At 51.7% G+C, this 12506-nt stretch overlaps 4 protein-coding genes across 5 annotated transcripts in view; 1 reads left to right on the top strand and 3 right to left on the bottom strand.

Moving 5' to 3' along the window:
- Nucleotides 1-1655: 1655 nt before the first annotated feature.
- On the bottom strand, nt 1656-3246 carry LOC9651238 (delta(8)-fatty-acid desaturase 2). Its single transcript, XM_002968771.2, has one exon. The coding sequence runs from the start codon at nt 3223-3225 to the stop codon at nt 1852-1854; it is 1374 nt and encodes a 457-aa protein (XP_002968817.1). The 5' UTR covers nt 3226-3246; the 3' UTR covers nt 1656-1851.
- A 5-nt stretch (nt 3247-3251) lies between these two features.
- On the bottom strand, nt 3252-5429 carry LOC9651237 (acetyl-CoA acetyltransferase, cytosolic 1). Its single transcript, XM_002968770.2, has 14 exons — nt 5280-5429; nt 5119-5217; nt 4894-5067; nt 4706-4811; nt 4498-4636; nt 4370-4447; nt 4251-4316; nt 4114-4196; nt 3957-4056; nt 3790-3900; nt 3691-3732; nt 3543-3629; nt 3384-3472; nt 3252-3335 (listed from the first exon to the last, which is right to left on the bottom strand). The coding sequence occupies exons 1-14, from the start codon at nt 5329-5331 to the stop codon at nt 3302-3304; spliced, it is 1260 nt and encodes a 419-aa protein (XP_002968816.1). The 5' UTR covers nt 5332-5429; the 3' UTR covers nt 3252-3301.
- Nucleotides 5430-5449: 20 nt separating this feature from the next.
- Nucleotides 5450-7575, bottom strand: LOC9658885 (pentatricopeptide repeat-containing protein At4g02750). Of its 2 annotated transcripts, XM_024673695.1 has the most exons (3): nt 6942-7572; nt 6621-6882; nt 5450-6568 (listed from the first exon to the last, which is right to left on the bottom strand). In XM_024673695.1, exon 3 carries the CDS (start codon nt 6551-6553, stop codon nt 5504-5506), a length of 1050 nt encoding a protein of 349 aa, XP_024529463.1. In that variant the 5' UTR covers nt 6554-6568; nt 6621-6882; nt 6942-7572; the 3' UTR covers nt 5450-5503. The 2 variants fall into 2 exon arrangements, with proteins under 2 accessions (XP_024529463.1, XP_024529462.1); XM_024673694.1 differs by having other exon boundaries at nt 5450-6882; nt 6942-7575.
- A 156-nt stretch (nt 7576-7731) lies between these two features.
- The window catches only part of LOC9658884 (transcription initiation factor TFIID subunit 1), a 7641-nt gene continuing 2866 nt past the window's right edge, over nt 7732-12506 (top strand). Inside the window, exons 1-15 of the mRNA XM_024673626.1 lie at nt 7732-8145; nt 8448-8510; nt 8579-8633; nt 8692-8880; nt 8928-9187; nt 9235-9394; nt 9443-10376; nt 10432-10637; nt 10686-10923; nt 10978-11317; nt 11373-11582; nt 11642-11734; nt 11797-12003; nt 12057-12263; nt 12322-12504. Coding sequence (XP_024529394.1) covers nt 7897-8145; nt 8448-8510; nt 8579-8633; nt 8692-8880; nt 8928-9187; nt 9235-9394; nt 9443-10376; nt 10432-10637; nt 10686-10923; nt 10978-11317; nt 11373-11582; nt 11642-11734; nt 11797-12003; nt 12057-12263; nt 12322-12504 — 3594 coding nt within the window. The 5' untranslated portion in view covers nt 7732-7896. The remainder of the gene's footprint in view (nt 8146-8447; nt 8511-8578; nt 8634-8691; nt 8881-8927; nt 9188-9234; nt 9395-9442; nt 10377-10431; nt 10638-10685; nt 10924-10977; nt 11318-11372; nt 11583-11641; nt 11735-11796; nt 12004-12056; nt 12264-12321; nt 12505-12506) is intronic.

Raw genomic sequence — 12506 nt, 5'->3', positions numbered from 1 at the left:
CCCCCTTTACCGGACCTGTTTTTGCGGCCCCACTCCATTAAACTGGTCCCCCGGTTGGTGGGCTGACCTGGCGGTGGCGGACGACCGGCTATGCCCGGTCGGGGCGACCGGCATCGCCGACGGCCGGTGTCGGCTTGTTAAAGAGGACGTGGCCTGCCGCCACGCGTCGTGGGGCCATTGGTCCCGTGATGCTCTCTCCCCCGCCCCCAATGCATGCGATGGCGCAATGGATTGATTGGACCCATTGCATGGTGGCATGGGGCATGCATGCATTTTCTAGAAGATTTGATATGGTGATGTTTTGGTTTGACATTCACATTGGAGGCCCTTATTGGTTTTTTCGGCTTTGTTTAATTCCTATTGGCGGAGTGAGGTGGCCGGCTCAAGCACGCAAAGACGAAAGCGTGTTTCTCTTCTGACCACTGGATCTTGCCCGTCGGTTGTGCTGGGCTTGTTCGCATCCTCTTTTTGATCAGTGATTCAGTGTGTGCGGGCTTTGTGTGGTCGCGGGTTCGAATCTGTGAGACGACTGGGTGGTTTCGAGCGATACGTCTTCTCTTGACTTTGACAACGATTTTTAAAGTTTCCAGAATCTTGCAGATGATTAGATTCTAGGCATATGCTTCTTAACGGCTACTTACTGACGAAATATTCTTATGCATTCATGATTTATTTCTTTTATTTATTTATATTCTGTTTTTAATAAAAGGCTGCATTATTCCATCGTCCAACTTTGCAGATATGCTAGGAAGATATTTGGGCAGCGGAGCTGGTTTTCCACGAGGTCACACTCCTGGTGGACAGAAAAAGTGGCGCTCGACCTACGCTTTCACCATGATCTTCGCTTATACAAATTTAAATTTGTGAAGAAGGAAGTTTGGAGATTCCAAAGTCAGAGATTTTCGGTGAGATTTTCGGATGGAGCATTTTGTCAAGGAGGATGTGGCTGGTGATTTATGCGGGTGATGGAGAAAGGACGGTGTATAGTCTGTACGTCTGATTCCTCGTGGAGATAAGTGAGGGCCTTTCGCTACTCAAAAATCAGGAAGCGAGCTTGCCAATCTAAAAAGTAAGTTCTTTTCAGGCAATGACCAGTTAGAGGGAGCTTACAGATGCACGGAAAGATAGAATCTCATACCAAACACTGCTTGGTGAAGTCATTACAAAGATCCTGTCATGCTGTGCCAAAGCCTATGTGTTTCTCGAAATGTTTTCTTAGTCAGCCGCTGGTTAACAGCCATTCACTGCCGGTCAACAAGAGGAGTGTACGGAGGACTAGATGGGCAGCTCCAGGGCAAAATTGGTCTGTTCCTCGTCCAAATCGGATTGAGAATCCTTGTGGCAGCAGTGGAGGAGGAAAACGGTATGCGACGAAGGATCTGCGCAGAGAGCACGCGATAAGATCAGATGACCTCACCACAAAACACGGCAGCGGACAAAATCTTGTATGCTGCGAAAAACAGACCACCACCTTTTGAAGAATGGGTGAATTGCTCTTCGATCTCTCACAAAGAGAGGATCGTTTTTTCCTCAGACCAAACTTTTGGTTGGGGGGGGCCTTGGCCACCATTCGAGACAGCTTTGTGACTGACACCACACTGCACAATCTCTGATCGTGGGCGACGGCTGAGCGACTCGAGGCCGAGAGAGGTTGGTTGGTGAAGTTGGTTAATCCATTCAACAACAAACTGGTTTTGCGACCAAAAGCTAACATTTGACGGTGGAAAGAACTCCTACACTCATGGGAGCATATGCCCAAAAGGTGGCAAGAACTGGAGCATAAAAGGTGGCAAGAATATTTTCCCAGCAAAACGACATATATCATACAGGATTTGCCAGCCTAGCCTAGAATCATCCATGTGCATTGACAGCCTCCCACAGCATGTTGCCTTTGCGCAGCGGCTTGCTCACGTCCCTGGCCTCCATCGCCGCCGCGCGCAGCGTCCTGATGATCATCACATTGGCCTCCCAGAACGTCACCATCTTATAATCCAAGCCATGCTTGTCCACCAGCAGTGGCTTGATCACCATCTCCGACGCCGCCCGCAAGTGGTGCCTGGGCACCTGTGGAAAGAGGTGGTGCTCGATCTGGAACTGGAGCCCGCCGTGGAACCAATCCCACTTCTTGGAGCACGAGAGATTGAGCGTCCCGGTGGCCTGATCCGCCAGCCACTGCCCATCGCCGCGCGGCCTCCGCCCCTGGTAGACCGGCGAGGAGAAGTGATTGAGGCAGAACTGGACGTGCTGGACCCCAGTGGTGGCCATTGCGATCAGCAGGAACGCGATCCTCTCGGAGTAGCTCGGGAGATACGAGAGGAGCGAGAAGAGCCACGCCCAGAAGAAGAGCAGCGATCCAATCTCCCAGCCCCTGTGCGGCACCCTCTTCCTCCAGATCGCCACGATGAAGGACTGCGCGTAGAGATTCACGCGCGCTACCGCCATGACGAGGTAGAAGGTCCAGTGCTGGTAGCTGACGAGGAGCCTGGCGATGGCGTCGAAGGCCATCTCGCGGTCGTAGAAGTAGGAGTGGAGCGCCCGCGAGGAGCGGAAGAACCGCGAGGAGATTGCGAAGATGGGCATGTACTGGAGATCTGGATCATACTCGAGATTGTTGCAGGAGAAGTGGTGCGCGTTGTGGTTGCGCAGCCACCACTGGAATCCAATCCCCGAGAGCGCGTTGCCGATCAAGAGCCCTATCCAGGAATCCGCCCTTGGACTGCCGGTCATGCCCGTGTGGCCCGTGTCGTGGCCGATCCACCCAGCCTGGATCCACGCGAAGCCGAGGAGGACCGCGCTGGCGCAGTGGACGATCGCGCTGGAGGAGAAGATCACCCCCGCGACGCAGGCCGTGACCAGGGCGACGATTGCCGCGAGGATCTTGCAGTAGAAGAAGAGATCCACGGTGAGAAACCCTGCCTTTCCCAGGCGCTCCAGGACCAGGGCGTGATCGGCCGTGAGAGGCGAGAGCACCGGATCCGCGAGCGTGCCAATGAGGAATTTCGGGAGGATCTGGAACGCGCGCTGCCGCGGATGGAAGGCCAGGAACGCATCGGTCGCGTCCGGCTGCCCTGCGAAGCTCTTGAGGGCCAGATCTCCACCCGGATGGATGGCGGCCCACTTGGAGACGTCGTAGACCTTGCCCTGGATACTGATCCACAGATCGCCATCGTTGCGGTGCTCCGCGAGCTCGTCCCTGGTGATTACTCGCCCCGCGGCGATCTGCATTGCCGAGAAGGGAGAGATAGCGTCCCTGTTACAAGGATAGAACCCTAAGATTTTTCCGGTTATTTAGCTAAAAGGCTTACAAATGGGAATGGCCCTGGTTAGTTGCCGTCCTGCAATTTTTAGTTTTGAGACTATTTCTATCATATTCTTCTCCTTACATGAGAGATTGGATGACTAGAGCCGAGGCTCCACCGCCACCATTGCAAATTCCGGCCACTCCATAGCGTCCATTCTTGTGCTTGAGAACCTGAGAGACAAAAGGAAAGATTTTGATAAGATTTCCAGAGACTTTGAATTCTTGATTGAAGTGAGCTTACTCCAAGGAGTGTTACGAGGATGCGAGCACCACTACATCCCAGAGGATGGCCAAGGGAGACAGCACCACCGTGGACGTTCACTTTCTCCTGCGATCAAGTAAAGTTGTAAGGCAAAGTTTGATTTTTGTTCTTATGGCATAGAACTTACGGGATCGAGGTTGAGGAGCTTCTGGTTTGCGAGAGCAACCACCTGGAATAGAACGGCGGGATGTTTAGCCCGAAGTGGATGTTTTTGCTGGCTACTTACTGCAAACGCTTCGTTGATGTCGTAGTATTCGACTTGAGATGGATCAATGCCGGCGTGCTTGATAGCTTTTGGAATCGCAAGAGCTGGTGACGTGGTGAAGAGCTCGGGAGACTAGCAAAACAGATAGTGTTTCAGCATACTCTTTCAGATTGGAAAGGATTCAATACCTGTTCAGCGTCACCATAGCCAATTATCTTGCCAATAACTTTCAGTCCAAGCTCCAATGCCTTCGCTCCACTTACGAGCACGAGTGCCGCAGCACCGTCGCTAGAGAGAAAACTCTAACAAGCATGAGAGCCAGCTTCAAAGTTAAGGCCATGATACCTGATGCTGGATGCATTGCCAGCAGTCACAGAACCACCTTCCTTGAAAGCTGGACGCAATTTCTTAAGCTTGGCTGCGTCAAGCTGTGCATGAGACGTTTATGTAAATCAACGTCAAATATTCATGAACAAAATAACCTTGTCAATTCCATCGTCCTTGGAAACAATTGTAGACGGCCTTCCTTTCCCTCCGGGGACCTCGACCTGAAAAGCATTTAGTCAAATGGACCAGAAAGAAGAAAATTCTCAATACCAACCGGGACGATTTCCCACTCGAAGGCACCCGCCGTGTGCGCTGCGATCGCTCTCTCATAGCTTTGAACGGCATAATTATCCTGAAGCCGAAGTCACGACATCCGCAAAAACGAGATAGAAAGCGGCATACTTGTTGCTCCCTTGAGATCGTGTGCTGCTCAGCACATATCTCCGCACACACTCCCATTCCATAGTCATTATACACGTCCCAAAGACCATCTTTCATCATGCCGTCGATAACTTCCCCGTGACCCATTCGATATCCCTGCCTACACAAGCAATATCACAGGACCAGTGAAGATCTCAAAAGAAAAAAGTAAAGAAAGCAAAAAGAGAACCTTGCTTTCGGAAGATAATAGGGAGTATTAGACATGCTCTCCATGCCTCCGGCGACAACCACGTCATTCAATCCCAGCTGAATACTTTGCGCAGCAAGAACAGTCGCTGCGAGACAGAGACAAACGAATTCAATCCTTGTCTGATCCAGGACAAGAACAAAGAAAAAAAAAACAAAAGAAGCGCACACCTTTCAATCCAGACGCGCACACCTTGTTGATCGTCGTGCAAACAGCGGAAGGAGGCAAGCCAGCACCCATGGCAGCCTGCCTGGCGGGAGCTTGGCCGAGGTTGGCGCTCAACACATTGCCAAAGAAAACCTCTTGAACCAGCGCTGGATCGATCCCCGCCCTCGCGATCGCCCCTACAAGAAGAATTCCCAGAATAATGCAAGCGCTAACGAATGACATTCTACCTTGGATCGCGATAGATCCGAGCTTGGTAGCAGCCAGGGCGGAGAGAGATCCGCTCAAGCCGCCCATCGGCGTCCTCGCCACGCCGACAATGCACGCATCTAGACATCGAGAGCTAGGTCAAGCGAGAGCCGAGAGATTGAAATGGGGAGCTCTCACTCACCCCTGGGCCCGATCGGCGAAGACTCGGAAGGCGCGCTGCTGTCGATCGCCATCGCTGATCTGCACTGCAAGGCGAGACGGCACTAGAATAGAATCCCTGGGATCGACCGATCGATAGCGATCGCTCTCCTCCTCTCTTAAATTTAGGTCTAGAACAAGAACAAGTGGTGATTAGAAGTTCCAAGTAAAACTCTATCATTTAGTAGAATTTTATCACAAACTCTTTCATGATTTGATCGCTTCTACATGCGATAGCAGCATGTAAGGCGACGAACCCCGGGTCTCAAGCCCGCAAGCGTTCTTCGCGGCAGCTCTCGCGAGCTCCACATCTCCATGGATCTTGGACGCCGCCAGGAGCGTCGTCCACGCCACGGATTCATCCTCACCCCCGGCCAATCCATCCCGGACGCTCCGCAGCATCTCTTGCGCCAGCTCCAGCTTCCCGGCGGTTCCCACCACGTTGATCAAGCAGCAGTAGTGATCAAACACCGGCACCACTCCAAAGTCGGCGCTCATCGCCACGAACCACGCCCGAGCTCGCTCCGTGAGCCCGTTGTGTCCGCAAGCCCCGAGGATCCCGAAGAACGTCACCTCGTCCGGAGCATCGCCCTCGAGCAGCATCCGGTGGAAGAGATCAAACGCTTCGTCTGTGTGGCCGTTTTGCGCGTAGGCCTGGATGATCGACGTCCAGCTCACTGTATCCTTCTCGGGCATCTTGGCGAAGAAGATGGAGTCGGCCTGCTCGAGCTGGCCGGCGTGCGCGTAGGCGGCCACCAGCGCGTTGAGCGACACCGAGCACTGCTGCGGGGATCTCTCCACCATAGCTCTGGCCTGCAAGAGCTTCCCGTGCTGGCAGTAGGCCGAGACGATCGCGTTCCAGCTCACGCTGTCCCGCTCGATCATCGCGTCGAACTCCGACTTTGCCTGCTCGAGCTGCCCGGTTTGAGAGTAGACGCCCAGCATGGCGGTCGCGGATGTGGCGTTGAGCTCGGGTGTCTTGTCGTAGATCTCTTTCACCCTCTCCCAGTTTCTGTGCTGCGCATGGAACGAGAGGATGGTCGACCACACCACGCTGCTCCTGCCTTCCATTCGATTGAACGCGTCGGTTGCCTCGTCCATGAATCCGGCCTGGGCGTACGAGCGGACCATCAGGTTCCAGGAGAAAACTTCTCGCTGTGGCATTCTCGCAAATGCTTCCTTGCTCATGGAGAGGTCTCCGGCTTGGCAGTAAACCAGGAGCAAGTTGCTCCACGCGAGCGAATCCCTCTCCGGCATCGTGGCAAAGAGCCCCTGCGATTCGCCCACCATGCCGGCGTGAGAGAAAGCCGAGAGCAAGACGTACCAGGAGATGGAGTTCCTTTTGGGGATGCGATCGAACATGAGCTTGGCAGTCGCGATATGCCCGGCTTGGGCATACGCCCCGGCCATGACGTTCCACGCTACCACGTCGAGCTCCGAGATCCCATCAAACATCTCTTTCGCCTCACGGAGACTCCCGGACTGGGCATACGCCGAGAGGATGCTCGTCCGGCTCCTCACGCTCCGCTCGGGAATGCGGCGAAAGAGATCAATCGCGTCGTCCGCCAGTCCACCCTCCGCATAGCCTGCAATGAGAGTGTTCCAAGTTACCGCGTCATGGCAAGGCATTCTCTGGAATACAAACCTGGCCTCTTGGAGGAGCTCGCCCGGGCTCTGGGTGTAAGAGGAGATCATCACGTTCCACAGCGTCGCGTCCCGGCTCGGTGCCCAGTCGAAGATCTCCTTTGCTCGATCGTGCTGCCCGCGCTGCGCATAGCCGGACATCATCACCACCCAGCCCACCAGATTTTGCTGCGGCATTGCCTCGAAGAGAGCCCTGGCGCGATCAAAATTCCCGGCCAGCGAGAAGCCCTCGAGCAATCCCGTCCAGCAGATGACGTCGCGGCCGCGCGTGCTGGTGAAGATCTCCTCCGCCGCCGCGACGAGGCCGTGCTGCGCGTAGGCCGAGATCATCGAGCATCGCGATACCAGGCAGTGGCAGGGCATCTGGTCCAGCAAAACCCTCGCCTGTGCCAGGAATCCATTCTTCGCGTACGCCGCGATGAGGATGTTCCAGGAGAAATCGTTGGGCAGCGGCATCGAATCGAAGGCCGAGCGCGCCTCCTCCACGGCGCCGCACTTGCCATACATCTCCACGACCAGATTGAGGAGATACGTGCACCGCAATCGCTCACAACGGGCGATCTCGGCGTGGAGCCGCCGCGCCTCGGAGAGATTCCTCGCATTGCCGCACGCCCTGACACCGCCGGCGTAGATCTGCTGCATACCATGGCCGCCGCCAAGGAAGAACCCTAATCAAGTTTGGGGCCTATCCGTACTGTACGGTGAGGCTGGCCAGTCACCGCCATTTGGGCCAGGAGGGGCCTATATAAACTCGCAGCCGAGGTTTTTTGGGCGACCTTGGACAAGGGGGAAGCCCTTGAAAAATTTTTTCTCGATTTTTTTCTTTGCTCGTCTCTCTTTTCTCTCTCTCCCTCGTCCACCGCATAGAACAGAGAAAAAAAAGAAGCACAAGGAAATAGAGAAGAAGCAAGCATCCGATTAGCAGCGCCGCGCGAGGCGCCCATCGAATAACCCTAATGATGCAGCAGCAGCAGCAGCAGCAGCCCTATATCCACAGCTCCGAGCGCTATGGAGGGTATGGCGGCGCGGCCAGGGCGGCGCGTGGCGGCGGCGGTAGCTTAGGCGGCGACGGCGACGAGGATGGGGAGGAAGAAGAAGAGGAAGAGGAGGAAGAGGAAGAGGAGGAGAGCTCGGGCAGGATGCTAGGGTTTATGTTTGGGAACGTCGATGACACGGGAGACCTTGATGTGGAGTACCTGGATCAGGTGTGTATACATGAAATCTTCCCTAGTTTTTGCATTCATTGCAGCTGGATCGAAGATTTTTGTGGGCAGTAGTATAGCTCTAGAGTCTAGGCAATCGCAGGTGCTGGCTGGGATTAAAATTCTCTTTGGTGGGCGAAGCTGCTGTAAAAAAATGGAAATCTAGGAGTGGAAAGAATGCTGCTGCAGCGAAGAGTTCTTCCTTTCAATTTTTTTTTTTTTTCTTCTGCTGCGTTTGCGCTAGGCTGTGTTTCACGGTTTCTGGATGAAATTTGAAAGGAAGTTAATAGTTTTGGTATTGCCAGGAAGCGAAGGAGCACCTCTTTGCATTAGCTGATCAACTAGGTCCTTCACTGGTTGACCTAGAGGTGACTCCATTGTTCGAGCCTTCAAACTTTGTGCTTAAATCTTTTTTTTTTTTTCTCTCGCGTCACAGCTATCTTCCAAGGCTAGGCAATTCACCGCTTCCGCGGCCTTGAAGGAACAAGATGGTACGTGAGAAAGTCTCGAACTTTTGGAAGTAGGAAACTCTAATGGTTGTTTTCATAGACTATGACAGGAAGGCCGAGGATGCCGTCGACTACGAAGATATTGACGAAGCTTGTGAAGATGATGGCCAAATGCTGCCCGAGGATAAACAGTATTATGCTCAAGCTGCTCTAGCTGTTCCTTCGAAGCAAGTTGAGGAGGATGACTATGATGAAGAGCTTCCGGATGATACTGTGCCCGCTGCTCCAGGTTTGGTTGTTACGCTCCTCTGGTCTAGGTGTGACTGGATTTTTCAGACCTTCCTAAGCCGACTGACGAACCGCTTGTGTCTATTGCAAGTGACGAAACACCTTTACCAACTCCAGAACTTCTTCTTTCGTCGAGTTCAATACTGCCGTCTCCAAGTTCGGCGTCTCCTTTGTCTACTGCGCTACTTCCTGTTACGAGTCCAGAAGACCTTCCTTTATCGAGAACACAGATTGAAGTTGAGGGTTCTCCCGACGAGATGCTCGATGAATCGGAGGATGACATCGACTCAGAAGAAGAGCTTTATGAGGTAGTAAATGGGATTTTGTTGCTTGTTGCTGATAACTCTTGATGCAGGACTTATCCGCAGATGATGAAAGTGAGCAGTTTGAATTGCCAATTATGTTTCAAGAACACGGCAAGCAAATTCTACAGTTTTCTGAGATTTTTGGTGCGAAGCAGCCTTTTTGGATGCTTGGTAACAAAAAACTACGGACAAAAAGGTCACACTTCAAAGGTAGTAAGCTCTCTTTGATTCTTCGTTGGTTCAATGTTTGCATTGCAGGAAGACCCGGAAGATTCGATTCAATGATTGATGATGATGAGGCTCAAGTCTTGAAAGTGCTACCTGAAAATCACGATATCACGCAGCTGTATTACCAGGAGATTGATGCTAGAGAAGGCCAGGAGCTGGCAGATGAGCTCAACGAGGTAGGGCCGAAATTCCTTAGCTGCCAACCTTTGGACAAGAAGCTTCCTGCGCTGGCCGACATCGAAAAAGATTTTTCAGTGAACTTCGATCCTATTCATCAACTTGACTGGGAGACCGAAATCGTGTGGGATGCGGAGCGGAAACCGTCTCAAGACGAGGACTTCGAAATTGCGGAGCCGGCAGAGGGAGACAGGCTTCACCTTCAAGCATCAGTGAGCGGGAAGGACGCTTTTGACAAGCTAATTATTCTGGAACCTTTATGTCGGGATGGTAGACGGGCGTCAAAAACTGCTAGCAAACATCCTCAAATGCTCAGGTTGGAAGCTTGGCGACATCAGCCGGGGAATGAACTTTCGAGAAAGCTGGACAGGCTAAACTTCGAGGTGGAGCTCAAAAACCCGGACTTAGCGGCAGGAACGTGGCTGAGTAACGTTTGCTGGGATGAGGAAGATGCGAAGCAAAGATCTAGCAAATACAGGGCAATTTTCGATCTCATGGACAGTCATATGGTCTTTGAGGTTTCCGACGTACGGGAAACGAAGAGCATTCGGGACCATGCAGCTGCTATGTTGATAAGCCCACGGACTTCGAAAGGAAAACAATCAGAGACGGCGGACGTCATGCTTCCTTCCCGCTTCAATATTTCGAACGATAAGTATTATGTCGTAAAGAAGACGCCTCAGCAACAAAAGCTACAGGCGAAGAAGCGGGCTATCGTTGGCGGAGTTAAGGTTGCGCATTCTGTTCCTGCGTTGAGGTTGCAAACAATGAAGCCTAAGCTGACGAAGTAAGTCTCTCGTAGCGTTGGATTGATTGTTACCTTCGTGTCATTGTGCTTGCAGTAAGGACCTGGCGAATTTTCATCGTCCAAAGGCTACCTGGTTCCCTCACCACAATGAGATGACGGCCAAGGAACAAGGCGAACTTGCGGCGAGAGGGCCAATGAAAGTGATATTGAAAACACTAGGCGGCAAGGGCAGCAGGCTTCACATTGATGCATCTGATACTCTAGAAACATTCAAAATGAAGGCTTCGAAAAAGTTTGGAGGTATGTGACAACCAATCTATGCTGTTAACTGACATGGATTTTACTTAGATTTGAAGCCGTCGGAAAATACGAAGCTTATGTATTCTGGACGGGAGCTGGAATCGAACAAGTCCTTCGCAGAGCAACGAGTTCCCCCGAATTCTGTTTTACATCTAGTTCGGACTAAAGTTCATCCATGGCCGAAGGCTCAACGGCTTCCAGGTGAAAACAAGCCTACTCGACCACCCGGGGCGTTCAAAAAGAAATCAGAATTATCTGTCAAAGATGGACACGTTGCTCTGATGGAGTAAGTGTGGCTCTTAGCAATTATCTTGCTAAGCTGTTCTTTCCTGTGTTGCAGGTATTGCGAAGAACGTCCCCTTTTACTGAGCAATGTTGGGATGGGTGCAGTTTTGTCAACTTATTATAGGAAGATGTCTCCGACGGATAGTACAGCCGCAACATTAAAAGAGGAAAGAGGTTCCTGGATTGGTGCAGTTCTTCCACTTGAACCGGCTGAAGATTCACCATTTTTGGGAAACATTCGCCTTGGAGAAACTCAGTCCTGTCTAGAAACGAATATGTACCGCGCTCCTGTTTTCCAACACCGCGTTTCATCGACAGATTTTCTTCTAGTTCGTTCTTCAAAGGGGAAGCTTTCCTTGAGGCGTATTGATGGCCTTCACGTCGTTGGCCAGCAGGTAATTTTTTTGTTCTTTTTGAGTCCTGTTGTAACTTGAGTCCTCTTCTCATTAGGAACCTCATATTGAGGTCATTGCTCCTTCGTCAAAAACAGTTTTACACTACCTTGGTAATCGGCTCCTAGTGCATGTGTACCGGGAATTTCGTGCAAAAGATAAGCCTGGGATGTCATCACAAATTGGGGCCGATGAATTGATGGCTCACTTTCCATCGCTTACGGATGGTTTCATTCGGAAACGTTTGAAACATTGTGCCGACTTGCAGGTATTTTAACATCGATGTCACTTCGTTCAACTTGCCACTCCGTTGCTCGCTTTATGCAGAGAGGACCACACGGAGATATGAGATGGGTTATGCGACAAGGTTATCGCATCCCATCCGAAGAGGAGCTACGACGAATGGTGACGCCTGAAAATGTGAGTCAAGATTCTTCCTTAACAATATTAAGTAGCAAATATTTGAATTTTGTCTTTAACAGGTATGCTCTTATGAAAGTATGCAAGCAGGGCAACATCATCTTAAGAGAATGGGTGTTAATAAGCTGACGCATCAAAATGGTCTTGCTGCAGCAATATGCCAGATACCAGATGTGCCTGTAACACTTGCCACTGCTGCCCACATAGAGCGGGAACTCCTAATCACTCCGTGGAACTTGACGGCGAACTTTGTAGCTGCTATGATGCAGGTAATGGAACTGTCTGAATTGCTTTTATGGCATTTTCTAATGATCTCCAACAGGGTCGTAATGGCATTGAGAGACTTGAGATTATAGGTCCGGGTGATCCGACTGGTAGAGGCCTTGGCTTTAGTTACATACGAGTGGCTTTACGACCGCCTAACACTGGTGCAATGGTCGAGAAGAAGGCAGCTGCTGCACGAGGTGGTGGTGCTGTTACGGGCACTGATGCGGATTTGCGTCGGTTAAGCATGGAAGCTGCTCGAGAGGTAGGTTTTCTTTTTCCCTTTGTTTGTTTCCTAAATGACAGTTGTGTGCTTTTTCAAGGTCCTTCTGAAATTTGGCGTACCGCAAGAGGAAATAGATAAGTTAACTCGATGGGATCGAATTGCAATGGTCAGAACACTCTCTAGTGAGCATGCTGCTGCGGCAGAAGCAACAGGAGCTGCAGCGTTAAACAAATTCGCTCGTGGTAATCGTCTTCCGTTCGTCCAGTACAACAACAAGTTCGT

Source organism: Selaginella moellendorffii, unplaced genomic scaffold, assembly GCF_000143415.4.
Source record: "Selaginella moellendorffii unplaced genomic scaffold, v1.0 SELMOscaffold_11, whole genome shotgun sequence".
In the NCBI taxonomy this organism is placed as follows: Eukaryota; Viridiplantae; Streptophyta; class Lycopodiopsida; order Selaginellales; family Selaginellaceae; genus Selaginella; species Selaginella moellendorffii.
This window is presented reverse-complemented; position numbering and strand designations above follow the sequence as displayed.